This window comes from Antechinus flavipes, chromosome 1 (genome assembly GCF_016432865.1).
Source record: "Antechinus flavipes isolate AdamAnt ecotype Samford, QLD, Australia chromosome 1, AdamAnt_v2, whole genome shotgun sequence".
NCBI lineage: Eukaryota > Metazoa > Chordata > Mammalia > Dasyuromorphia > Dasyuridae > Antechinus > Antechinus flavipes.
Genome location: NC_067398.1, coordinates 141,720,589 through 141,748,220, shown reverse-complemented (window position 1 = coordinate 141,748,220; position 27,632 = coordinate 141,720,589). Strand labels below are relative to the sequence as shown.

The window sequence follows — 27,632 nt, the reverse complement described above, 5'->3', positions numbered from 1 at the left end:
CAGTTCTCTTCCTGTGTCTCCCCCTAGTTATCTCCTCCCCCAGGGAAGGAATAGGAATCTTCTCTACCTTCCTTTTTCTTTTCTGGGTTTCCCTGGCAAGCAATGATTCCTTAGCCTAAGTGCATCACTCCAAGCAATTTGAAGACTCTCCAGGGCGTGGTTAGAGTTCACCCTGACAGTAGGTTTCCCCCACCCCTATTCTCTAGAATGATCTTTGCTCCCTTCTGTGGATGCCCTGGCCCATCACAATGCAAATCAAATGTGTCCTGGGAGATTTTTTCCTCTGAAGGGCAACTAGTTCATTTTAGCTATAAGCTTAGAGCTAAAACAAATGGGAATCTATGGAAAGAGATTAGGGCTCTTTCTTTTCCCTTCAGGGATAATTATGCCCTTGACTTAAGGAAAGTCAATTACACCATGTCTATGTCAGTTATTAGATTTTTTTTACTGTCATTTTAAAATATAATAGTCTCTAATTTTTTTTTCTTATAAGAGGTAGCATAAATGAACTAGAAAGAGGCTCCAACACAGTGAATGGATCTCTTATAAAATGTTTACTGAAAAAAATATGAACAAGAATTACAAAAACCAGGAAAGGCTTGGTAGGGTATGTTTAACAATGGAGAAAGTGCCTATACTGGTGCCATCATGGATCTTCTAAAGTATAGAGGGAAATTTTTAAATGTCTATTTGACTGAACAAAATAATACCAGAGGAAAAAAGAGACAGAGAAAGAGAGAAAAATGAAATGCTAACAAAAAATTAGTTTAAGCATTTAATTTGTGATTTTTATTTAATTTTTTTAATTTAATATGTGATCCCAGGAGTTATATTAAGCACTGGGGATATAAAGAAAGGCAAAATTGTTCCTGCCCTCCGAAGGTTTACATTCTCATTGTTACATGAAAGACCCAATTTCCTCCCTTTGGATTTGAAGTAACACTTATTTCATCCCTACGGGTAGAAGGCCCACAGCAACTGGAGATAGCCGACAGTGTGAGTTATTTGAGAGGACAATAGCCAGGAATAGCTTCTTCTCCCACGGGGAAGAAGCCAAGAGACAGATTTTAGTGATTCACAACTGTTTGTAGATAAGTGTTCCAGGATCTACGTAGCCAGGTTCTTGAATTATTTCTGACTTTGGGCTTCACTCACTTAGGCTATATCCATGTATCATAAACTCACTCCTACATCTTCCTGCACATCCTCTTTCATAGTGGTAACTGTTAGGAATAAAGTTAGGCAATAGGCAAAGAAAAAAAAAGAAATGGTCTCTGCTTTCAAGGAGCTTACATTATAATTAAGGAATATATATAATATATATGAATATATTTATGTATATGTATATACACACATACATACATATACATAGAACAAATGCCAAATAAATAAAAGGTAGTTTGAGAGGAAGAGTCAGTGGGACCATAAATAAGATTTAGAGATAGAAGGAAATCTAGTCCAATCCCCTCATTTGACATCTGAGGCGACTGAGGCACAGAAAAGTTAAATGACTTATCCTTAGTCATAAACTTAGTAAACATAAGAGGTAGGATTTAAATCCATATCTTTCTGACCTCTAACTCCAATACACTATTTATTATCCTAAGCTGTTGTCCTAGAATATTATCAATTGGGCAGATAAGAAAAGGCAATGACCTTGATGCACTACTTTAATGTTAAATGATCTTTGGGACTAGAATGCAGCAAGATGAGGTAGATCTTTTCCATAATTTATGCCACCAACTTTTAGGAGATAGACAAATTGACTAAAGAGGGTGTGAGGGGAAGTTTCACAATACATTCTTCCTTTCTTCTCTCACTTAAATTATGAAAGCCAACCATAAAATGAAAACTTTAGACTATATTATATCAATTTATGTGGCAACAGGATTTAATACCCAATGCTTTCTATCTTATACCTTATTGATATAAACATTTTTAAAAGCAAAATAAATAATTTTTTAAAATTTTATTTCTTTTAATTTACAAATATGGAATAACACCAACCATTAAGTTTCTTAATGTTCTCAGATGGAGCTAGGTGGCATTGTGGATAAACCCTGGGTCTCAAGTCAAGAAGATCTGAGTATAAATCCAGCCTAAGATACATCTCAACTATGTGACTCTGGGAAAATCATTTAATTTCTATTTCAGTTTCCTTAACTATAAAATGGGGATAATAATAATAATAATACCTTTCCCCCAGGGTTATTATGAGGATCAAAAGAGGTAGCATTTGAAAAGCACTTAGCATAGAAGCTAGCACAAAATAGATGCTTAATAAGTTCTTGTTTCCTTCCTATTTCAAGTTTTAAAAATCTCAGTTATATCTTTACTTTCCATATATGGATATTATAATAAAGCAAAGAATCCCCACATGTTATACCTAAAGTCAGAAGCCTTAGATTCAAGTCCCCTGCCTCTGACATCTTTAAGTTATGTGATTCCACTTCTTCCACTCTCATTTTCTATCAAAAAAAGGTCTTGTATTAGTCCCTAGGGTCCTTTCCAATTCTACTCTTGTGTGATTCTAGGGAAAGGACTTGTTCTTAATCTGTAGTCATTGAGTCATTCTCAATGATTTCCAACAATTATAGCAAATATATATACCAGTTTGTTCCCTGGAGGAAAAAAAATCTTTTTTTTCCTACAATGGCTCATGGATTGCTTTCTTTTTGTGGAATACTACATGCAATCATGGGTTTCTTTCTTGCCCAAGAGTATTGTAAAAATAGGGGGGGATGGGGTAAACATGATAGAAAGACAACTAGCCAATTAAAGGGAGGCTGTCTCATCAAATCTGGCTCCAGGAGATATGAACATGGAAGCTTAGAAAGTTGCTACTCTCTCTCCTCACTGATTGATCAGAAAAATAACTGTCAGGAAAGTGAAAACACCTGTGGTTGCATGAGCTCAGTAGGGTTGCACAGAGGGAGCAGCAATGCCCAGTTTGCCTGGATAGATGGAATTCTGAAAAATATGGCTGATCACATCTCACCACACCTATGGGAACAATTCTGCAATCTATGATTCAACCCACCCTAATTCTTATTGTCTTTGTTCATCAATTGTCCTTCAGAGGTTACTACTGAATCAGGAATTCTGTGCTTTCAGAAAGAACATTGCAGTAACTAGTTGTAGTGCTCAAAGACAGTTCATTTAACTGTCTTTGGAGATTCTGATTCTTGAGCAGTCAATTTTTTACACTATACACTTGAACTTTACTCCTTATCCTTCCCTAAACCCATCTCTCCTCTTCTAATAATAATAAATACATAAACAAACAAATAAATAGTAATAATCCAAGCAGAATTATATACAGGGGGAAGTTTTCCAACTCAAACTATATAGCAATTTTTTCTTGAAAGGGCATTCCCAGAAAAGAAAATCAAGCTTCAAACAAATAAAGTTTCTCAGTAGTAACTGGAGAATAAGCATTGTATTTTCTCCAAATAAGATAGGGATCAGGACTAGATATATGATCATTGGCTAAAGGGGATTCCCAGATGAGGAAATTCTTTCTAATAATGCAAGACAATCTCTTTCTGAAACCTTCTAGTCTTAAAGAGATTGGAGCACTGAGAAGTTAAGAGATTGAAGATCACATAGGCACTATGGATCAGAATTTGTTCTTGAACCCAGTTCTTAGCTAGCTCTTCCTAGACAAATTATCTACTACACCATGCTATTTTATATAGAATGTGAAAAAATACCACAAATTTATATTAAAGATTTCCAATTTTAAAAACCCTATCAGATACTTAAATAATTAAGTCCTAAGTAATTTTTTTATTGATACTTTAAAAATTACAGCTGGTCCTCTGGAAAATGTCTTGAAAAATTTTTATTGTAAATATTCTTTCCCAATATAGCCATAATAATAGGATTAGAGTCACCTTTTACCTCTAACCACCTATCATTTCAATTTACTGATCAGTCCTAGTTTCCTCTGGGAAATTCTTTGGCCTCCTATAAAATGCTTTCCATTTCAGTAATTCTACAGTAACAATGAAACACTTGTAATTTGCCTGATAATCTATCTCTTTGTGTTATTGTTCAGTTATTTCAGTGGTGCCTAACTCTTCGTAACCCCATCTGAGATTTTCTTGACAAAGATATTGGAATAGTTTGCCATTTCCTTTTGCAGATTAAAGAGCGGGAAAGTGACTTGTTAGAGTCACACAGCTAATAAGTGTCTGAGGCCAAATCTGAATTTAAGCATTCCTGACTCCAGACCCAAAATTCTATTCACTTAGCCATCTAGCTGCTTCAAAGTTCTGTGTTTATATACATTTATATTAAACACACGCATGCATTAGATATGCATGTATCAACCTGATGTAAAACAGTTACCCATACTTCTGATACATATTAGCATGTGTGTGGATTTGTATATAATGTATAGTATATACAGTATATATATATATATATATATATATATATATATATATATATATATATATATTATACACATGTATCTATATAGTATATACACACAAATAATATCTCTATCTATAGCATATACATACATATATAACATATAGTATGTATATGATGTACATGTGTTATACACATGCTATGTATATACCTATTACTTATACATATGTGATACATGGGTCTACATGCATGTGTATACTATATGTGTATATATATACTATATGCATATAATATGTATAACATACTATGTGTGTGCATACTATATATGTATACTATTTGTGTATACTATATATGTATATATACATATATATTATACAAGCCACTTTACCTCATTGAATCTCAGTTACCTTATTTGTAAAATGGAAACAGTAATGTCTACAATATCTAATCTCCCTGGTTTATTATAAGATTCAAGTAAGATAATGGATGGAAATTTATTTATACATTTGAGTGTACTATATCAGCTATTATTATCATACCACCTCCCAGAATCCATTTTAGAGATCATCTTAGAACAAATGGAGAATGAAGGAGCAGAGGGACCCTTCATAATTTCTAAGCAGAAAGACCACTATGAAGACATTCCCTAGAGAAGTTAGACTGCTACATTTGTATCCCAAAACAAAACTCAAAGCAAGTTAATAAACAGGAAAGAGAATACAGGACATTGCTAATCCTGCCATTTACTTAGGGCATGGTGTTCTGTGCTGGGCTATCTCAGTATGATAAGGAAGACTCAAAGGCTCTGTAGTTTCCCTTACTATTGAAAAGGAAAGGAGGAATGAGGAATACCTCATTAGATACCATAGTATAAAATAAGCCTATAAATCATTGAAACAAATTTAAAACAAGTCAGGTTTTTAAAAACTATTTTTGGAGAAAAGTTTAACTTTAAAAAGAATTTTCTTATTGTCGTAATCAAACAACAAGTTTCTTAACAAAAACAAAAAACCACTTGTTACATGTGTTTATCTTTAAATGATTAAAAAATTAACTTGTAGTCTATATCCTTGCTTGGATAACTATCTTCAGCTTATTGCCAAAGAGGAAAAATGGTTTGACAGTTGATAGAAAATGAAATGATATGGAAATCAGATAAATTAGAAGGCATTCATAGAGAGTCTTTTTTCTCTTTCAGGAAATCTAAAAGAAATTGTTTTTTAAAAGCTACTGTGATTATTGTTTTTCTTATTTGCATTTACATTGTGCTTTCCCTACAAGAAGCTTAATTGACCAGTGTGCTTTTTTAAAGATTCTCATGTCATGAATTATATAACATTTTTTTCTTTAAAAAAAAAAGGCTTTCTAAAACTCTGCCAGTATCCACATTTCTTGTCTCATGGGCATTTGTCTATCTCAATTTATCACAGGGATGTGTGGATTTCTGATGTAGGAGAAACAAGCAAGTGCCTATCTATGTATTTATTGTGAACATCCTTATCATTTGATGACTGTGAGATTATACGTATGAAAGAATGTATAGACTGCTACATATATGAAATTATCTCTATCCAATGAAGTAGTCCATCTCAACCAAGGGCAAACATCTAAATGCGTGCACACACACACACACACACACACACACACACACAGTGTGAGACCAAGTTTCAGTTTCCAAATCTTAGAAAGCCAAGATTGGGGAAATGTCTCCCAATCTTGTCCCAATGGAAGAACTATAGGATATTTCAATTCTTGGCCACTGTAGAACAATTCATATTAGAAATGGAGAGATGGATTACTTAGGAATTGTTTCAAAGTGTTTCTTTAGTGAAAGTATAAAGAGAATATACTGAGGAAATAGAAATGTGAATATGTTCAACTTTTTAACAATGGAAATTATAATAACATGAATAGTATGTTAATGTTTATAAAGTGCTTATATACATTATTCCATTTAATCCTCAAAGCAATCATGAGATCAGTGTTTTCATTACAGATGAAGACACTGAGGTTCAAAGATATTACACAAATCCATAACCACATAGCTAGTAAGATCGAAGTAGGATTTGAACCTAGGTCTTCTTAATTTCATCTCTCTATCAGAAAGAAAAGTCAAGAAATAATAAGCTAATCACCTTGAAGTCAATTACTGTTAAAATTATTAGATTAATTTGTGAAGACTTAGGGAAAAATATGTTTACCATAAGCCATATATATTCATTGATAACAAATCAAATCAGATTAGTCTCTTTTTCTTTGTTCTTTTTGACAACATTATTAAGCTAGTAGATCAAGGGAATGCTATGGACATTATACATCTGAATTTCACCAAGGTCTTTGACATGTCCTTGGGGACAAGATGGAAAGACATGGTCTGAATAATACTATAGTGAGATGAATTTGAACTTGATTTAATGACTTAATCCAGAAAATGATCATTTAAATTAATATCAATAAGTAATATAAGTCAATATAAATTTGGATGGATATCTTAAGTGGAATACTGAAAGGCTTTGTCCTTGACTCTCTTTTAGTTGACATTTTTTAATCAAAGACAATACATTAGAGCATAGATGGCATACATATTACAAATGCAGGTGACATCAAGATAGAAGAGGTAGACAAAATAGGGACCCAAAAAATCTGAAGCCAATAGGACATAACTGAACTCTTTAGATAAATATACATACAGGATGGAGAAGATTTAAGTAAAATATTAATTTATATGAAAAAAGATTTTAGAATTCTAATTAACTGTATGTTGAATATGACTAAACAATGTAATTAAAAAGAGCCCTAATATTACTGATTTCAAGAAAAGCATAATGTCCAGAACAAGGGAGGTGAGAATTCCCCTGTATTCTTAGTCCATATCTAGACTATTTGTATCTAGTTCTGGATATCACATTCTAGAGAGAATATTGACAAGTAGAATCATGGCCTTTGAAGATGGAACATAATGTTCAAGGCAAGAGAAACACAAAGATTGGTTGAAAAAGCTGGATAAGGATCTTAGAGAAGACAGAATAATATGATCACAGCCTTGAAAGTGTATCACGTGGACAAGGAGATAGATGTGATCTACTTAGTTCCAGAAGGAAAAACTAAGATCATTGAATAAAGGGAAGCATATTTCAAGTAAAGGCAAGGAAAAACTTCACAACAATTGAATCTGTTCCAAAGTAGAATAAGCAACCTTGAAAAATAAAAAGTTCCTGTCATAAGGGGTTTTAAAGTTTAAATCAGATAATTTGCCAGGAATGTTGTAGAAATGACTGTGGCTTAGGTATCTGTTGGACTAAAACAACTTTTGAGCTCCCCTCCCCGTTAGTCAGTGGGGAAATTCTGGATGAGGTATAAGACCCTTCAGCACAAAGGGAACCTGCTAACAATGTCTGGTTCGGCTCCCCATCTTCCCTAAAGGCTCTCGGCTTTCCTGAGAAGTTGGGGCAGCGACAACCCGTGTTAAGATTGAGGCAGAGTGATACCAGATGGAAATGATACCAGGTGGCAAACTAAATACAATAGCAAGTTGTTTATGTGGTCCTATGTGCTCAGTGTTGTTTTTATTACATAATAAAAAGGGGAAAGTCCTTGAAATAAATGGATTTCATTTTTCCACCATCCTCTGGAGTCCCACCTCATCACTTCTCCACTAGGAAGGTATATTTAATCATTCAGGTGTGGAGGCTCTAGAAAGCAGGACACAACACCTCCCAACTAAGAGATTACCTAATTTTTGTGGAATTAAAATTTAAAAACATTCCTCATCATTTTAGAGAGAATTTGGAAGCTTTCCTGTCTTTTGAGAGGTCATAATATAACATTCATCCCATAGGAAATAGTAAATATGAATGTTTTCATTTCAAAGGGCACTAATATTTTTGAACATGAATTGTTATTTTTTTATATGGATCACAGGGATTTTAGATAGCTAGGTAAACAGGAAGCTGGATAGATAGATGGAGAGATGGAGGGATGGAGGGAAGGATGGAGGAAGAGAGAGAGGGATGGATGGATGAAGGGAGGGAGGGAAGGAGGGAAAGGAGGGATGATGTATATATGAGAGAGAAAAGAAAGACACAGAAAAACTATCTATAGAGAGAGTCACAGGCAAAACAAAATTCATGTTCAAAAATCTTAGTGCTTTTAAGAATGAGAATATTCATATTTGCTAATTCCTACAATGTGGAATTTTTCTCACTCATGTCATGATCTCTCATGGGACAGAAAATCTCCCAAGAGCTCTCCTCCCCCCTCTCTCTCCTACCTCCCTTCCTCCCTTCCTTTCTCTCTCTCTCTCTCTCTCTCTCTCTCTCTCTCTCTCTCTCTCTCTCTCTCTCTCTCTCTCTCTCCTCTCTCTCTCTCTCCCTCTCTGTCTTTCTCTTTCTGTGTTTGTCTCTCTGTCTCTCTGTCTCTCTCTCTGCCTCTGTCTCTCACTCTGTCTCTGTCTCTCTCTGTCTCAATCCTTTTCATAATCTTCTCACAACCTCACATACCTACCTAGTTTGACTCAATCCCAATCTACTTTTTCTTGGTACTCTACTCAGAAGTTCAGGGATTAGAATCTTTGTGCAACTAAATAAAACACTAATTTGCTACATACAATGAAATCTCTTTATGTCATAAATGGGTCCCAAAGAGCTGGATATAAAGAACATATCTATGGGGAAAACTTAAAAGAATATTCAATCAATCCATTAGAGATTATTAAAAATATGTTGACATTGCAACAAATTCAGTGATAAAGTAACAGAAAATGGACAGAAACCCTAGGTGATCTATGATTAGTGTTTTGTGCAATGTATATTTAGACATCATTTATCACTTTTCACAACCAGTTTATTAAAATATTTGAAGTCCAGGAGATAAAAATAGATTTATAACCAATGGTTAATACTAAATATAAGATTAAAATTCAGTACAATCTAATATGGAGCAGAGGGTTGAGTCAATTTTTATTGCTTCTAAACCAATTTATCTTACACTCATAGTAATGTCTCAAAATTCCCTACATAGTACTCACATTAACCTAAAGATTTCCACTAGCTTTTTCAACATAGCTCCTATACTACATGTTATCAGAACTTCTTTATGAGACTCTGCCTGAAGTTCAGAACCTGGCTCATTCTCCATTTCCTACTGATCTCTAGGATTGATACACTGAACTGGGAAATGCAATAGCCATCATTTACATGCTGGGTGCTTCACTCACACCAAGCTTCTGAATTGCTCCCTTGCTTCACTCTTTACAGCCATTATTCTGTGCTGTTTAAGGAATTGCAAAGAAAAAAATAGACATAAAAAGTCATATGTATATCATGTTTTCACCTGTCATATTAAACAATAGTTATCATTCCTTATTTTCTTTCTACTTCTGAAAGAATTAAGGCTCAGAAAATATCCATATATCCAAGACAATTCATCTTCATCCTAAATAGACACAGCAAAAGCTTTAAAATCATCCAACAATGAAAAAAATCTCCCTCATTTTAAGATGAATATAATAAGTAAATCAGGAAAATTTATAGTCAGAACCCCATTCATGTGCAAGATCACCAAATTAATTCAGCTAATGGTTTTTTTCCTTAAAGAAAAAAGAGGGAAAGCCTCTTAGGAATAGGATAAAGCTATAAAATCATGTTTTGCTTAGGACTCATCTTCTTGAAGACTTAATAAAAATAATTGTAGGTACATTTTTTAAAGCATCTGGTTGTGTAGTCTTGCCTTTAAATGGAAGCAATAAGTAAAACCTCAACTAATTGTCTTGATTACATTTTCATATATTAAAGACAATTGGTTGTAATTATTCTTTGGGATTCTGCTTGCTTAGACATAATTTGTCACTTTTTCCATGTCAGTTTTTTTAAAAAGCTTTTTCTTTAAATGGTTCACTTTTCATATCATCACATTTAATCAATTATTTCAAGCCAAAGGAGGAGAGAGAAGGGAATCACTGAAATGAGATTGAATTACAAGTCAATTTGAATCAAGATGTGATCCTTAACAAAAAATGTCAAGAAAATTAATCTTTGATTTTTCAAAAATTTCCAACTTAAATTTTTTTTGCTTGATATTTAACTTTGTCTCTTCAAAAAAACTCCTGTCCAACATATAAAATGAATCATAAGTTATATCTCCACCCACAAGCCATTACTGTATTCTCTGACTTTAAACTGAAAATGGACTAATTTAAAAATCATGATTAATAAGACTGAATTCCATTTTCTATATATAATTATGAACCACATCTGCTAATTTTAAAATATTTAAAAATAAAAATATTTTTCAACACATACTAATTTTATACAATTAAGTGTTTCAAAACACAATCCTTCTTTACATCTGAAGCAAATCCTGAAGGAAAATCACAATAAATAGGAAATTGAACTCATTTTTTGTAATGTCTTTTAGCTAAAGATGTACATGGCATCTCTGACTTATAGCAGTTATCTTGAAAAAATATTCATAATCATATATTTAACAGATTGTGAGTTTATGACAGTTTTATGAGAACTGAAGAATTTTTATATGCTAAAATGTCTTGATTATAGAAAACTATGCTTTTTGTTTTCTGCAAAGATTTAAATTTTTCAATATTAACATGAAAACAATATCATAACTAGGGATTTAAATGGATAAAATACAATGCTGCCAGTTCCTTTTAAGAAATCAAAACTTCAAAAACTCATAAGGTGATATTCAGGGTTTCCGTTATATAACCCTTCAACAAACAATGAAACGTTATTGATTTACCATTTTAAAACCTGGCCAGTGTACCTCAGAAAAAAATAAGCAATAAAATAAATTAAAAGTAAATGAAACCATATGTTAAAAATTCTGAGATCACAAAGAGAACAGTTGGTAGATGTTTAAATTGGAACTGAAGTTAAATATTTATGTTGTTTCATTTGGCAAACAGGACATGTTCATTCTCAAAGGAGACAACACATTTCAAATGGTGTGTTACATCCATTCTTCTCTCTAACCTCATTCATAAAGCAACCATTCAGTTATGCAATGGGATAGTCCATGCTTAATGAGCACTGGTTGATGTTTAATGTTAATTGTTATGCATGCAAATAAGCAACTATCACTAAGAAAAACCTATATCGATGTACATCTACATACCTGCTTCAGAAAGAGCAAACATATTGTTGAAATAGAAAATTATAACAGATAATTGAAATGACACAAGACATATGAATGATTTCAGGCACTCCGGAGTGTATAAAATGAGTAGGTTGCCTGAGCAAAGGACATAAAAGACTCTCTGATTGACCAAACCCTACTATGTTTGCAATTTCTTCCTAGTATGTGTAGTGATTCCTGTGTGGAAAAAGCAGTTTTTCAAGAATGTGATAATTTCTTTCATCTGCTTTTTTGAAGTTCTTAAAGAAATAGAATTCTGTGTCAATGGATTGCAGTTAAGAAATTGTTGTACCTGAACCTGACTGAGCTTCCTTTTAAATGCTTATGTTTGTATGGAAAGCACCAATTGAAAAAAAGCCAGAGACCAGCAGTTGGCTTAATGCAAATGCATTATTGCTGTATTCTTCTGACTTTTGTTAGCTATGGTTTACATGCTAGACATGCACTATTGCTTTCCCTGCAGAGCTCAGAAAAATAATGAATACCCTGTAGACCCAACAAGACAAACAGTTTCAGTTACAAGCACACTGTGCACAGATGATTCACACTCTGCCACAATGACTGAACCACGGAGTAGATAGCATTTCTACCCGTGGAAGAAGCTACAAACAATTCTTTTCTAAAGGTCGGGCATAGTTTTGCACTAATAGAAAGAGGAGTTAGAGAAAAGCATCTCTCTCTCTCTCTCTCTCTCTCTCTCTCTCTCTCTCTCTCTCTCTCTCTTTCTCTCTCTTTCCTTTCTCTCTCTCCCCTTTCCTCCGTCCCTCCCCTCCCTCCTTGCTCTTAAATTGTCTCCCCTTTTTACCCTCTTTCCCCTTTCTCCCTTCTCTTCATGCATAACACTTTTATAAACCAACCTGCATGGGAGCTTCGTGTCTCATTTTCAACAACGTGTCCTTCCTTTATCTCCGTCAAATGCTGTGCTAGCTCTATCTAAAACAGCTCTAGATTTAGCGGAGTGATCATGCATGCACAACACACCCGCTCGATACACTCTGAACATACACTCTGATGTTTGCTAACCGGCTTCAACATCAGCACCGGAGCTGTCCCTCCTGCCGCACACGCGTATTTACTAAGGACCCCGCTGTCCTCTGGGAGTTGTAGTACATTTGCTTTACTCTCGAAAGCTATTCAAAATCAAACATACTAAGAAATGAACTACATTTCCCAGAAAACACTTAAACAGCTTCTTTCCTCTTGCTGGTCCAGGCCACTTAGCCTTTCTCCTCCTCCTCCGTCTTCACTATTGACTCGCTATCTCCCTTTATCTCCCCCTCCCATTTCTTCTGAATACCCTGGAGAAAGTGAATCCATCTCAACCAAGTCTAGAGATATTTTATTCCCATCATCTCCTCTCTACAAACACACTTAAATTACAGCTTGGATATCTTACTTCGTATCAAGTCTCAGCACAAACCAAGTGTGTTCTTCATTTGGACACTTACTCTAAACCCGAAAAGTTTGTACATTTCCTTGAAATGAGCTAAAAGAAATTGGTGTACCTGAACCTGTCTGAGCTTCCTTTTAAATGCTTATGTTTGTATGGAAAGCGCCAACTGAAAAAAAGCCAGAGACCAGCGGTTGGCTTATTAATTTTTTATTAATTTCATAGACAAATCTTTGAGAGAAAAAATATTAACTCCCATACAAGCATCTTAAAGAAAAACATCTTCACGCATACTCATGTAGAACAGTAATCCATGTCCACAAAAACATAAGCGGTATTCGAAAGCTTTTTCTTAGCAACCATTTCACCCAGAGTCTCTAGAGAAAGTGTATTTTCCCACCCTCCCCTCTCCCCTTTCGAGTTCCAAAGTCTTACCTTTCCGTAAAGCTCCATTCTACACTGAGGTTGGAAGGAAGATTCAAAAGTAAGTACCCCTCTGGAATGGGAGCTTGGGTCTCACGCAGGTCGCAGAACAGAAATTGAAAAGCAGAACACAATAGGGGGTGATGGTGAGAGGGGTAAGATTGCCTTGTTTAGATGGATGACTTTTTCCACTGAGGAAGGCAGCAGTGGTATATTGAAGTGGCAGCTGCAAGAGAACGAATGCAGAGTCTCTTAGGAAGTACAGCATAAATGATAGCATTAGTACAACCCCCCAGGCCCTCCCCCAGCCACCTTGTACATTCATTAGCACACAGAGACACCGGCCACAGGCTTTGAGCTGATAGGGCAATGGACGATTTACCCAAAACAAGAGACATAAATGAATGCATTAATCATCAGAAGCCAGAAGAACAGCCACAGAAATGCACAAAACGGAAAATTGTTTCGTTTTGTTTTGTTTTTAAAATATAACTATTAAGTCATCCTATCTTATTCTTAAAAGTAGACTATCCTTCCCAAGATAAGAAGCATACAAATCAAGTCTAGTTCAGTTGTTCAAAAAGTGGTTGTCAATCCCCCACACACACTTTTCTCCCTATTTATTTTAGTAAATTCAATTTTATTTGTTTTTTTTTCTCAGCTAATGTGTTTTATGAGTGCATGTGTGTTTACATGTATTGACTATCTGTACCCTCTCTACTTACATGTAATTCATGTAAGGAAAGAATTACATGTAATTCATAGGAGGGACCTGAGAGATAATCTATTCCAACCACTACATTTTACAGATGAGGAAAGTGAGGTACAGAAAGATGAAGTGACTTGCCAAAGTAGCTCAGCTAATAAATGATAAATCTGGGGTTTGAATCCAATTCCTCTTGATTCCAAATCCAGCATCCTTTTTACAGTCTTAGAGACAGCACCACACAAAACAAATCACAAATCAATCTAACAGTGACCTCCAGGATAAGGTCAAATAAAAGGAGATAGGGTCATACTAAGAAAAGCATTATCTCATATTTGTCTCAAGAGGATGTCTGGGAACCATATAGCCTGGGGTGGAGGGGGGGAGGGGGAGGAGATAGACTACGTTCAAAAAAGGATCCATGGGATTTTTAAATCCAGTCCCAGAATGTTCTTTCTCAGTTTTAACTCAAAAGTTCTAGTTGCATTAGATAAAAATAGTAGAAAAATTATGCTTGACTATTCAAAAGGTACACAATATATATATTATTCCCATCATACATTGAGCTTATATATTTATAACAATTCCATCCTTCTGCAATTAGTGAGTAGATAATATAAAATTTAAAAAATCAACATCAATATGATGCTTAATGCTCCCCAAATAGAAACTCCAATTTCTATTAAAGTCAGTATGAAGCAATTCTTTGCAATATTTCTTCCTTTTCTGTAAGAAATGAATTTATTGTCTTTGATAAACACATTGTGATTACCATAAGAAGATATTTGTTTCAGGAGTGAAATGTCTCTCCCGTTCATTTATGTTATCTCTTTTTGTAGCACCTGGGCTCCCAACAGCCACCATTTAGAATGCTACTACATTTCTGAGTTGTCATCATTATCTTCTATATCTCTCATCTCCAAGGATTCTGAAGAATTTGAAATATGCACTTTTTTAGAATGGCAAATGATTAAGATTTTACATTCTTCCAGCAATCTCCTTCTTCTTTAATCTACATTACAAAATTACTATATGCCTCCGTGTTTTTTTTTTTTAAACAATGTCTTTTAGTTTGAAAGAATAACAAATAAAAAATTGACTAAAAGGTCTGGAATAAAAGGTTTGAATTTCAAGTAGCTTCCCTGAATTCCTCTTTTATCTTTTTTTAAATCCGAATTGAAGTGCCCTCTACTGGTCACTCAAGTTGATGGGAAGAAAGGGAAAGAAGCATACAGCTTAAAAGTCAAACACATATATTAAAGTACATCTGGCTTCTATTCTCTGAACAAATGAGGGTAGCCTTGGGCTTATTATCTATTTAGACTCAGAAAAGAAACAGTTTTACTGATTCCCTCTGGCTTTGTTTATAGTGGCCTCATCTCTGAATCAAAATATCTAATCATTGGGGCATTTTTCACATCTGTAAAAATCAATATTTTGTCATGGATCAGGCTCTATGAGTTCAATTGTACCTATGAAGTGATAACCTATATTTGACTGACTGCTCTTATGCAAAGGATTAAAACATTAGGAGTTTCAGGTAAAAAGACCAAACAGTTGGGGCAGCTAGATGGTACAGTAGATAGAGAAAAGATCATCCTGAAGTCAGGAGGACCTGAGTTCAAATCTAGTCTCAAACACTTAACACTTCCTAGCTATGTGACCCTGGGCAAGTCACTTAACCCTAATTGCCTTAGGGGGAAAAAAGATGAAATTGTTTTAAGGTCCTAATCTGATCTAGTTTTATGCATTGTGGGTGTATATTGAATAAAGAACACATCTTAACTTCTGTGCTATATTATCAGCCTTTCCTTACAGTTTTGGAAGTAGAAACATAGCAAACAATCATGACAAAATCAATGATTCCTGGCCATCAAAACACACAAAATTTAGCATTCTTTAGGCATAGGATATGGCCAATGAAACAGGAATTAATATAAGGGTTTGGTGATCAGTACTTGGTAAGTAAAACAGACAAAGTTGTTAAGTAGTCACTTCAAATCAACACCTATTATGTTCCAGATATTGCACAAATTATTGGGAATACAAAGAAAGGCAAAAAGACTATCCTCAAGGCTAATTGGGAGACAACAGTTAAATAACTATATACAAATTTATATATCATACACACACACTTATGTATAAATGTGTATGTATACACATGTTTTGTATGTATATGAGCACATACATATGTATATACTTATATATACATATGTATATATACATATATGTGTGTTGCATGAAATCAAAGAAAGAGATAAAGCAGGGGAGAATTTCAAGCACAGTAGGTAACCAGTGAAAATACCCCAAGTTGGAAGATGAAGTGTTTGATGCAAAGAATAGTAAGAAAACCAAAGTCACCAGATCATAGAGTGCGTAGTGTTAAGACTTGTTCTTTTTGTTTGTACTTTATTCTTGAAGAGGATAATGAATGTCATGCAAATGAATTAAATTTAAGTGAGGGAGAGCTGTGCAAGCTCACCTACCTTATACATAATGAGTACTGAGTAATATGTTGACTTCAAAATATCTATATAACACCAAGTTCAAAATATCCAATAGGCAGTAAACACATAAAATTGGACATCAAGAAAGGTAAGGGCTTGCTATAAAGAACTGAAATTCATCTCTATAAAGATGATGATTGCATTGGAGCTGACAAGATCATCAAAGAAAATATTATAAGGGAGAATAAAAGAGAGTCCAGGACAAAGTCTTAAGGAATACTTATAATTAGCAGATATGACCTGGATGAAGATCCAACAATACAGGAGAGAACAATATTACAAAAACCTGGAGAGAAGATAATATCAAGAAGAGAGTGGTCAACAGTGTCAGTCTGTAGAGAGAACATAAATGAGAAGAAAGGCCTTGCCTTCAAATTATCAAGTTTATCTTTGATGTTGAACTGTTTTACCACCACCATCCAACTATTCTATTATATTAAGATAAAAATAGCTTCAGTATTTTACTTAATATCACATGCTAATGGATTGTTTGAAATGGGGGGAATCTTGAGGGCTACCTCAAAATAATTACTATGTTTCTTTGACTTGTAAAATCTCCAACCAGCATTTGTTCTAAGAAAATATAACTCATATCTGTTCTCATTCAAGTATAGGACAATCATTCCATCCCTACAAAAATTGAAAAACCCATAAAAAGACTCACAATAGTTCATAAACAATGTAGGCAAACACACAAAAGGATCATTATAATCCATAATTATCACTATCTTCTTTCTTTTTTCTATTGAGTCCTACTTTCTACAGAGTCCATAAGTTCTTCAGACATAACATCACATTCTGGTACAAACTCTTCCGTGACTCTGGTCTTCTTAATATGTCCCTGTAAAACAGATTTGGGGTTGCTACTGGGGTAGCTCTCTGAGGACTCATTGAAGCCACTTTTCCACTTGTTCAGGGTCACACAACTAGTTCAGTGTTAAGTGTCTGAGGTCAAATTTGAACTCAGGTCCTCCTGACTTTAGAGCTGGTACTTTATCCACTGTATCATCTAGCTGCCCCCTCCTCAAGTGACTCCATTCTTTCCACTGAGCTGGAGAGGAAAATTCTTAGACAATGTCCTAGAGGAAAAAAAAAAAGAGACAAGGATGAAATATTTACTCTATAATAGATAGAATTAGATCTAAAACACAAAAGACCTAGATTGTGACACCATCTATATGCCCATAAAAACATTTGTAAATCTCTCTTAGTATAAGTTTTTTCATCTGTATATTAGGTTTGACAATCCATGTATTGCACCTATGTCAAAGGGTTGCCCTGTAGTTTGAATGAGATAATGTATATAAAGGACATTGTAAACCTAAAAATATTGTATATACATATGCATTCATTATTATTAAGATTACCCTTTTAAGTGTTATTTAGTCCTTCAATTATAATTTACAACAGAGAGATTGGTATATTTGAACAACTAGTCAGATCAGAATCCAGAATTTTACCAACAGGGAAGTTTTTCTTTATGGGGCTGCCACCATAATTGTGGAATATTCAATGCTCTGGCTGGCCCTGATTGTTAAGATATGGTATCTTCATAGCATCAAATAGAACTAACTTTCTTGTGTTATAATCCCTAAAAGAATGATTTTTTTTTTAAATTTAAAAAATGATTTTTTATACTCACAATTGCATGATTTGTTTTCAGCCATATAAATAAATGTGTTCAAATTCCATTGTACAATATTTAATTTAGTCTCAAGGAAGCCATAAAGACACACTTATTTTGTTAGGGAAAATATAATGGCATTTCCCTATTTAGAATATTCATAGTTTGAAGTTCTTGTTGAGGCCTCAAAGTGAATATTATTTCTAGATACTATGACAAGTGGTCTCCTATAAACTGTTGCAGAAATTACATTCCTTTTTTCTCTCCTTTTCTTTTCTTTTTCAGTTATACTTAGGAAAGAAAATACTATGTTACATTTTTACCATGGAATTTGTAGTTTTATTTTATATTTTCTCCATAATGCATCTTATCTGTAAAATTTCAATGTTTCCACATAAAAATAAACATGTATTTGATTTTTAGGAGATTGTGTTAAAGGAATTTTCCAAATTCAAAATGATTAAATGTACAATTTAAAATCATCTCATATATTTTTAGTTTTAGAGCCATGAAATTAAGTATTAAAAGCATCAGAGAAGCAGGAAACTAAAAAATGAAAAAAAGGAACTAAAATCATTTGCAACATATTGATTTTTTTATTAAGTAGAATGGGAAGAAGGGTTGGATTAAGCAATCTCTAATTTCCCTTCCAATACAAAATGCTATGATCCTATGTGTATCAATTCAACTAAAAATGTTCATTCTTTAAACTTTTACTGTATTTAAGGCAACTTGTTGGTATTGGAGATTCAAAGCTAAAATGAAACAGACCAACCCAAAAGAAAACAACATTCTTCTAGTGAGATATATGTACATATATATAGATATAGATATATAGATATATGAATAATTGCAAAATAATTTAAAGTGGGAATAAAATACTGACAGAACATGGAAGGCTTCATGGAGTAAGGAGTACTTGAGCTGACTCCCTTTGGAAGAAAAAGGTTTAGAATAGTGGAAACAATATGGGAATGACTTCTGAGTGTGAGGTCCTTTTGCAAATACGCAGAAGGATGCTCTAGATTGTCAAATTTGGGAAATAGCTAGTAGGGAAGTTTGTCTAGAACATAGACCGTAAAAAGGAGAATAATGTTAACTAAGTTTGGAAAGATAGTTAGAAACCACATTCTGTAGGTGTTAAGCTAGGGAATATGTTTCTTAAAGTCAAGAGAAAACTACAGAAAGTTGTTCAGCAAGGAAGTGACATATGCAACATAGTCAAACCTATGTTCAGGAAGATTATTTTATCAAACATGCAGATGTTAGGTTGTAGAAGAGAGATTATAGGGAAAACAACTAAGAGGCTATTACATTCTAGGCCAGAGATGACTGTAATAAACTGAGGTGATGGATGTATGAATTTAGAAAATTAGACTGATTCAAAATATTGTCAAAAGAACTTGGTAATGAGAAGGCAAGACAAGGTAAAAGTAAGAATAATTTCAACAGTACAAATCTGGGAAAGTGAAACAATAATATTCACAGTAGAAAAAAGTTTAAAGGAAGGATGGTTCAAGGGAGGATATTCTGGACAAATTTGATATGTTGATTGAAAACACAATAGAGATATCCAATAGATTATTAGTGATATGGGACAGAATTTTCAGAAATTATCTGCATAAAATTATAATGCAATAATTATATCATGGTTCAGCAAAAGAGATAGAAAAAGAGCAATTAGAGAGGCAATAGAAAAAGTAGAGAAATCAATTTTAAACATGTCAAGAATGGAGAGAGTATCCAGGAAAACAGAGTAGCCATTCAAATCAAAAGTTGCAGAGAGGCCAAGGAGGAGAAAGCCTGAGAAAAGGTAAGAATGAGTGATGCTTGGGAAAACTTGAGAGAATGGTTTCAGTCAAGAAGTGGAAGTGGAAGCATGATTACGATGAGTTGGGAAATAAGGTGATAAAGAAGTTATTCAGCAATATTTTTTTGGAATTTAACAATGAAAAAGAGAATAAATATAAAACAATAATTTGACGGGATGACAGAGTCAAGTGAATGTTCTTAAGTGAGATGTAAAAATGTTTGGACTCAATGAAGCATATATATATACAAAGCTCTTGCACTTCACCTGCCCTCCAGAAATTATCTTTCTTTTTAAAATGCAGTAGAAATCCTGGAAAATGAACAAACTACCAACATTCTCACACCAAAAGAGATTTCCCCCTCTGTATGGTGGATTTTAGGGGTTCAAATTTTTCCTTGCTAAATACAGAAAGAGACTTCCAGGGGCAGAATCAAGATGGCGGTGAGCTATCTTGTGACCTTCTCTAACCTTTCCTCAAACCAACAGCAGATTGAACCTCTGAACTGGTTTTGGAGTCAAAGAACTCACAAATATTTGGAATACCACACATTTCTAGAAGAAGATAACTTGGAAGAACTTCAGAACAGGTCTGTTTCAATCAGGCAGGGGGACAGTTTGCTGCAACCAAACCACAGCACAGGGAGACTGGGGCAAAAAGCTGGAGTGGGGAGTCACAATGTTGTAGCTTTCACCCACCTGGGAATCTTCTATAAGCTTTTTAGGTCATTCTGTCCTGGTTGCAAGCAGATGGTTTGGCAGATTTTCTTTTTGTAAAAGACAAATTGTAAACCAAATTGTAAACCACTGAGCCCCAGAAGAACACTGGTCCTAGACGCCATTACCTAGCACTGAAAATCAATCAGCAAAACTGCCCCAGAGCAAATTAAAGCAGCTGTCACTTTTTTTTTGCATTGAACAGATATCAAGTCTTTAAAAAATGAATAAAAAACAAAAAAGAACTCTCACCATAGACAGCTTTTATGGAGAGAGAGAAGAATAGATCTCAAATCATGAAGTTCCTAAAGGCAAAGCAAAAAAACAAACAAACAAACAAACAAAAAAACAGATGAAGCCCCAAAGAGATTCATGAGTAGTCCTCATTTCGCAAGGCTTTCTTCAAGGATTGCAAAAAGGAACTTGAAAGAGAGTTAGAAGAAAAATGGGGAAATGAAATGAGATCATTGAAAGGAGTAATGGAAAAAATGAAAAAAGAATGCAATGAACAAAAAAATTTAACTGGTTAATTGCAAAAGGACCTAAAAAAGGTAACTGGAGAAAATAATACACTAAAAATTAGAATTGAACAAATGAAAGTGAATGACTCAATAAGACTTCAAGAATCAGTCAAATAAAAACAAAAATAAATGAAAAAAATAGAAGAAAATATGAATATCTCCTGGGGGGGGGAACTACTTTGAAAATAGATCTAGGAGAAAAAATTTAAGGATTATTGGGCTTTCTGAAAGTCTATGATGAAATAAATAACCTAGACATTTTCTTACTAGAAATCATAAAAGAAAACTACCCTGATATTTTAGAATCTGAAGGTAAACTAGCCATCGAAAGAATCCACCAATCACCTCCTGAAAGAAAACCCAAAATTAAATCTCCAATGAACATCATAGTTAAATTTCAGAACTATCATACCAAGGAAAAGATAGCCCAAGCAGCCAGAAAGAAACAATTTAAATATAGAGGAGCCAAATTATGATTACCCAGGACCTAGCAGCTTCCACCTTTAAGGATGGAAGGGCCTGGAATCTGATATTCTGAAAGGCAAAGGAACCTGGATTACAGCCAAGAATAAGCTATCCAGCTAAAATGGGCATTATCTTTCAGGGAAGAAGATGGATATTCAATGACATAGGTGAATTTCACCTGTTTCTAATGAAAAGACCAGAACTAAACAGAAAACTTGATCTCCAAACACAGAACTCAAGAGAATCATAAAAAGGTGAAAAGAAAAGAACTCTTGAAAACAATATTTCTCTTATAGGTATACTCAGAGAATGAGGGTATAATTGGATTTTATTATGATAATATGAAAAAAGAAACTAGAGGTGGAAAGGGGATCATGCTGGAAGAAGAGGGAAAAGGAGGTAAAATAAGGGAAATTACATTTCACAAAGAGGCAATGGAAACCTATTATAACTGAAGAAAAGAAGGAAGGAGGATGAGCATTGTGTGAATCTTACTCTCATCAGATTTGGCTCTAAGAGAGAATATCAAACATATTTGGGATCACAAAGAAACTTGTCTCACCTTATAGGGAAGTAGGAAGGAAAGGAGGAAAAGAAGGGGAAAGACTAATAGAAGGGAAAACAGAAGAATTAGGGGAAAGGTGTAAAAAATGGGGAGGACTGTTTGAGGGAGATGGACATCAAAAGCAAAATACTGGGGAGGTTGGAAGCGGGGTAGGAAAGAGAAAATCATAACCTAGGGTAAATAACATGGCAGGATATATAGATTAGTTATTTTAACTGTGAACTCCCCCATAAATCAGAAGCAGATGGCACACTGGATTAAAAGCCAGAATCCTACAATATGTTGTTTACAAGAAATACATTTAAAGCATAGTGATACATACAGAGTGAAGGTAAAGGGCTGGAGCAGAATATATTATCCTTCAGGTGAAGAAAAAAAAAGCAGGGGTAGCAATCCTGATCTCAGGTCAAGTAAAAGCAAAGATAGATCTAATTAAAAGAGATGAGGAAGGAAACTATATCTTACTAAAGAGTACATAGATAACGAAGCAATATCAATACTAAATATATATGTACCAAGTGGTATAACATGGAAATTCCCGGGGAAGCTAAGAGAGATGCATGAAGAAATAGGCAGCAAAACTATATTAGTGAGGGATCTCAACCTCGCCCACCAGAACTAGATAAATTGAACTACAAAATAAATAAGAAAAAAGCTGAGGAGGTAAACAAAATGTCAGAAAAGTTAGGTATGATAGATCTTTGGAGAAAATTAAATGGAAACAGAAAGGAATTTACTTTTTCCTCACTGGTTCATGGAACTTATACAAAAATTGACTATAGCTAGGGAATAATAACCTCAAAATCAAATGCCAAAAGGCAGAAATAGTAAATGCATTTTTTTTCAGATCATGATGCAATAAAAATTACATATGATATGAAGCCAGGAGTAAAAAGACCAAAAAGAAATTGGAAACAAAATAATCTCATCCTAAAGAATGAATGAATGAAATAGCAAATCATAGATATAATTAATAATTTCATCCAAGAGAATGACAATAATGAGACAATATACCAAAAAATTGTCGAATGCAGCCAAAGCGTTAATACTAAGGGGACATTTTATATCTCTAGATGCTTATTTTCATAAAATAGAGAAAGAAAAGATCAATAAATTGGGCTTGCAACTAAAAAAGCTAGAAAAAGAACAAATTTAAAAATCCCAATCAAACACCAATCTTGAAATTTCAAAAATAAAAAGAGAGATTAATAAAAGTGAAAGTAAAAAAAAAACTATTGAATTAATAAATAAAACTAAAAGTTGGTTTTATGAAAAAAACCAACAAAATAGATAAATCTTTAGTTAATTTGATTAGAAAAAGGAAAGAGGAAAACTAAATTGTTAGTCTCAAAAATGAAAAGGGGAACTTTCCACCAATGAAGAAATTAGAGCAATAATTAGGAGTTACTTTGCCCAACTTTATGCCAGCAAATTTGATAACCTGAGCAAAATGGAGGAATACCTACAAAACTATAAATTGCCCAGGTTAACAGAAGAGGAAATAAATTACTTAAATAGTCCCATTTTAGAAAAAGAAATAGAATAAGTTACTAATCAACTTCCTAAGAAAAAAATCCCTAGAACCAATACATGTGAATTCTACCAAACATTTAAAGAACAAGTAACTCTAATACTATATAAACTATTTGAAAAAAATAAGGAATGAAGGACTCCTACCAAATTCCTTTTATGACACAGACATGATACTGTACCTAAACCAGGTAGGATGAAAACAGGGAAAGAAAATTATAGACCAATCTCCCTAATGAATATTGATGCAAAAATGTTAAGTAAAATATTAGCAAAGAGATTACCAAAAAATCATCCCCAGGATAATACACCTCAAGCAAGTAGGATTTATACCAGGAATGCAGAACTGATTCAATATTAGTAAAACTATTAGCATAATTGACTATATCAATAACCAAATTAACCAAAATCTCAATGGATGCAGAAAAAGCATTTGATAAAATCCAACATCCATTCCCATTAAAAACACTAAAGAGATAGAAATAAATGGATTTTTTCCCGTAAAATAGTCAGTAGCATCTATTTAAAACCATCAGCAAGCATCATATGTAAAGGTGATAAACTGGAGCCATTCCCAATAAGATCAGGAATGAAACAAAGTTGCCCACTATCACCATCACTATTCAATATTGTATTAGAAATGCTAGCTTTGGCAATAAAAGAAGAAAAGGAGATTAAAGGAATTAGAGTAGGTAATGAGGATACCAAATTATCACTCTTTGCAGATGATGTGATAGTATACTTAGAGAACCCTAGAGAATCAACTAAAAAACTATTAGAAATAATCCACAACTTTAGCAAAGTTGCAGGATACAAAATAAATCCACTGGGGAGGTTGGAAAAAAAATCATTATTTTTTATATATCACTAATCAAATCAACAGCAAGAGATGCAAAGAGAAATTCCATTTAAAATAACTGTCGATAATATAAAGTATTTGAGAATCTATTCGCCAAAGGAAAGTCAGGAACTATATGAGCAAAACTACAAAACACTTTCCACACAAAGAAAGTCAAGTCTAAACAATTGGAAAAATATCAAGTGCTCTTGGATAAGTTGAGTGAATATAATAAAGATGACAATGCTACCTAAGCTAATTTATTTATTTAATGCTATACCAATCAAACTCCCAAAAAACTAATTTTTTTGACCTAGAAAAAACAACAACAACAAAATTCATCTAGAAGAACAAAAGGTCAAGAATTTCAGGGAATTAATTATAAAAAAATGAAGGTGGCCTAACTGATCTAAAACTATATTATAAAGCAGCGGAGATTAAAATCATTTGATACTGACTAAGAAACACAATAGTTGATCAGCATAATAGGTTAGGTTCACAAGACAAAATAGTCAATTAATATAGTAATCTAGTGTTTGACAAACCCAAAGACTCAGCTTTTGGGGTAAGAATTCACTATTTGAGAAAAAACTGCTGGGAAAATTGGAAACGAGTATGGCAGAAACTAAGCATTGACCCACACCTAACAACGTATACCAAAATATGCCAAAATAAGTTCAAAATGGGTTCATGATCTAGACATAAAGAATTATATTATAAACAAATTAGAAGATCATAGGATAGTTTACCTCTCAGATCTGTGAAGAAGGAAGAAATTTGTAACCAAAGAACTAGAGATCATTATTGATCACAAAATAGATAATTTTGATTATATTAAGTTAAAAAGGTTTTTTACAAATAAAACTAATGTAGACAAGGTTAAAAGGGAAGCAATAAACTGGGAAAACATTTTTACACTCAAAGGTTCTGATAAAGACCTCATTTCTAAAATATATAGAGAATTAATTCAAATTTATAAGAATTCAAGCCATTCTTCAATTGACAGTTAAAGGATATGAACAGAAGATTTTCAGACGAAGACATTTAAACTATTTCTAGTCATATAAAAAAGTACTCCAAATCACTATTGATCAGAGAAATACAAATTAAGACAACTCTGAGATGCCACTCTGGATAAGATGAAAGGAAAAGATAATGATGAATGTTGGAGGGGATGTGTGAAAACAGACACTGATACATTGTTGGTGGAACTCTGAATGAATCCAATCATTCTGAAAAGCAAATTAGAACTATGCTCAAAAAGTTATAAAACTGTGCATACCCTTTGACTCAGCAGTGTTTCTACTAGACTTATATCTCAAAAAGATCTTAAAGGAGGGAAAAAGGACCCACATGTACAAACATGTTTGTGGAAGCCCTTTTTGTAGTGGCTAGAAACTGGAAACTGAATGGATGCACATCAATTGAAGAATGGCTGAATAAATTATAATATACGAATGTTATGGAATATTGTTGTTCTGTAAGAAATGACCAACAGGATGGTTTTAGAAAGGCCCTGAGTGACTTACATGAATGATGCTAAGGGAAATGAAGGGTTCTTCAGGACCAGGAGATCATTATACATGACAACAACAATGAACATGGTTCTCTTCAACAATGAGATTACTTAAGCCAGTTCCAATTGTTCAGTGATGAAGAAAGCCATATATACCCAGACAGAGGACTGTGGGAACTGAATGTGCACCACAACATTGCATTTTCACACTTTCTGTTAATGTTTGCTTGCATTTTCTCAGGTTTTTTTTCTTTCTAGACCCATTTTTTCTTGTGCAACAAGATAACTGAATAAATATGTATACATATATTGGATTTACCATATTTTTAAACATATTTAACATGTATTGGGCTACCTGCCTTCTGGGGAAGGGGTTGGGGAGAAGGAGGGAAAAATCTGAAACAGAAAGTTTTGCAAGGGTCAATGTTGAAAAATTATCCATGCATATGTTTTGTGAATAAAAAGCTTTAATTAAAAAACACAGAAGGGAAGACTTCTAGGGATAACCCAGGTTCATACCCTTTGTCTACATTTTGCCAGACTTGTGACACTATAACATCACTCCCTCCTATTGTGATCTATTATCTCAGGCTCCTAGATTCAGACCAGATATCTTAACCAGATGTAACATCACCAACCCAGGAAAAAGCATTCTCCTTCTTATCTATAAATGTGGATACTAGGCAGACATATGGAAGAGAAAATTGAATGTTGAATTTGGAGTAAATAATACCTGAGATCTGTAAAGTAGACATAATAATAGCACCTACATCTTAGGGTTTGTTGTGAGGATGAAACAAAATGATATATGCAAATATTTTTAACACGAAAGCTTTATAAGAATGCTGGGTACTATGAACACTATATCACATTTAGTGACTTAGAAAATGAGCATTTAATTTGAGGAAATGAGAAAAAATGGGAATGGGACACTAATGCAGTGTCAGTGGAATTGTCATATGACCCAACCATTCTGAAGAGCAATTTGGAGCTCTGCACAAAGGTTATCAAACTGTGCATAGCCTTTGACCTAGAAGTGTCTTTACTGAGTCTGTATCACAAAGAGATCATAAAAGAGGAAAAAGGACCCATATATGCAAAAAATGTTTGTAGCAGCTCTACAAGGAGCAAAGGACAAGGAACAAAAAATTGAGAGGATGCACATCACTTGGGGAATAGCTGAATAAGTTATGATATATGAATGCAATGGAATACTATTGTTCTTTATTAAATGATGAGCAGGCTGATTTCAGAAAAGACTGGAAAGACTCACATGAATTGATACTGAGTAAAGTGAGCAGAAGTAGGAGAATATTGTACATAATAATAGCAAGTTTGTGTGATGATCAACTGTGATTGACTTGGCTCTTCTCAACAATGGGATGATTTAAGACAATTCCAATAGACTTGGGATGGAATGCCATCTGTGTCCAGAAAGAGAGCTATGAAGACTGAAAGTGGATTGAAGTATAGTTTTTTTTTTTTAACTTT

General features: G+C 33.8%; 1 protein-coding gene across 1 annotated transcript in view; it reads right to left on the bottom strand.

The window, feature by feature from the left end:
* The window catches only part of RAB3C (RAB3C, member RAS oncogene family), a 318,578-nt gene extending 305,996 nt beyond the window's left edge, over positions 1 to 12,582 (bottom strand). The window contains exon 1 of the mRNA XM_051991019.1: positions 12,387 to 12,582. Coding sequence (XP_051846979.1) covers positions 12,387 to 12,410 — 24 coding nt within the window. The 5' untranslated portion in view covers positions 12,411 to 12,582. The remainder of the gene's footprint in view (positions 1 to 12,386) is intronic.
* Positions 12,583 to 27,632: the final 15,050 nt, after the last annotated feature.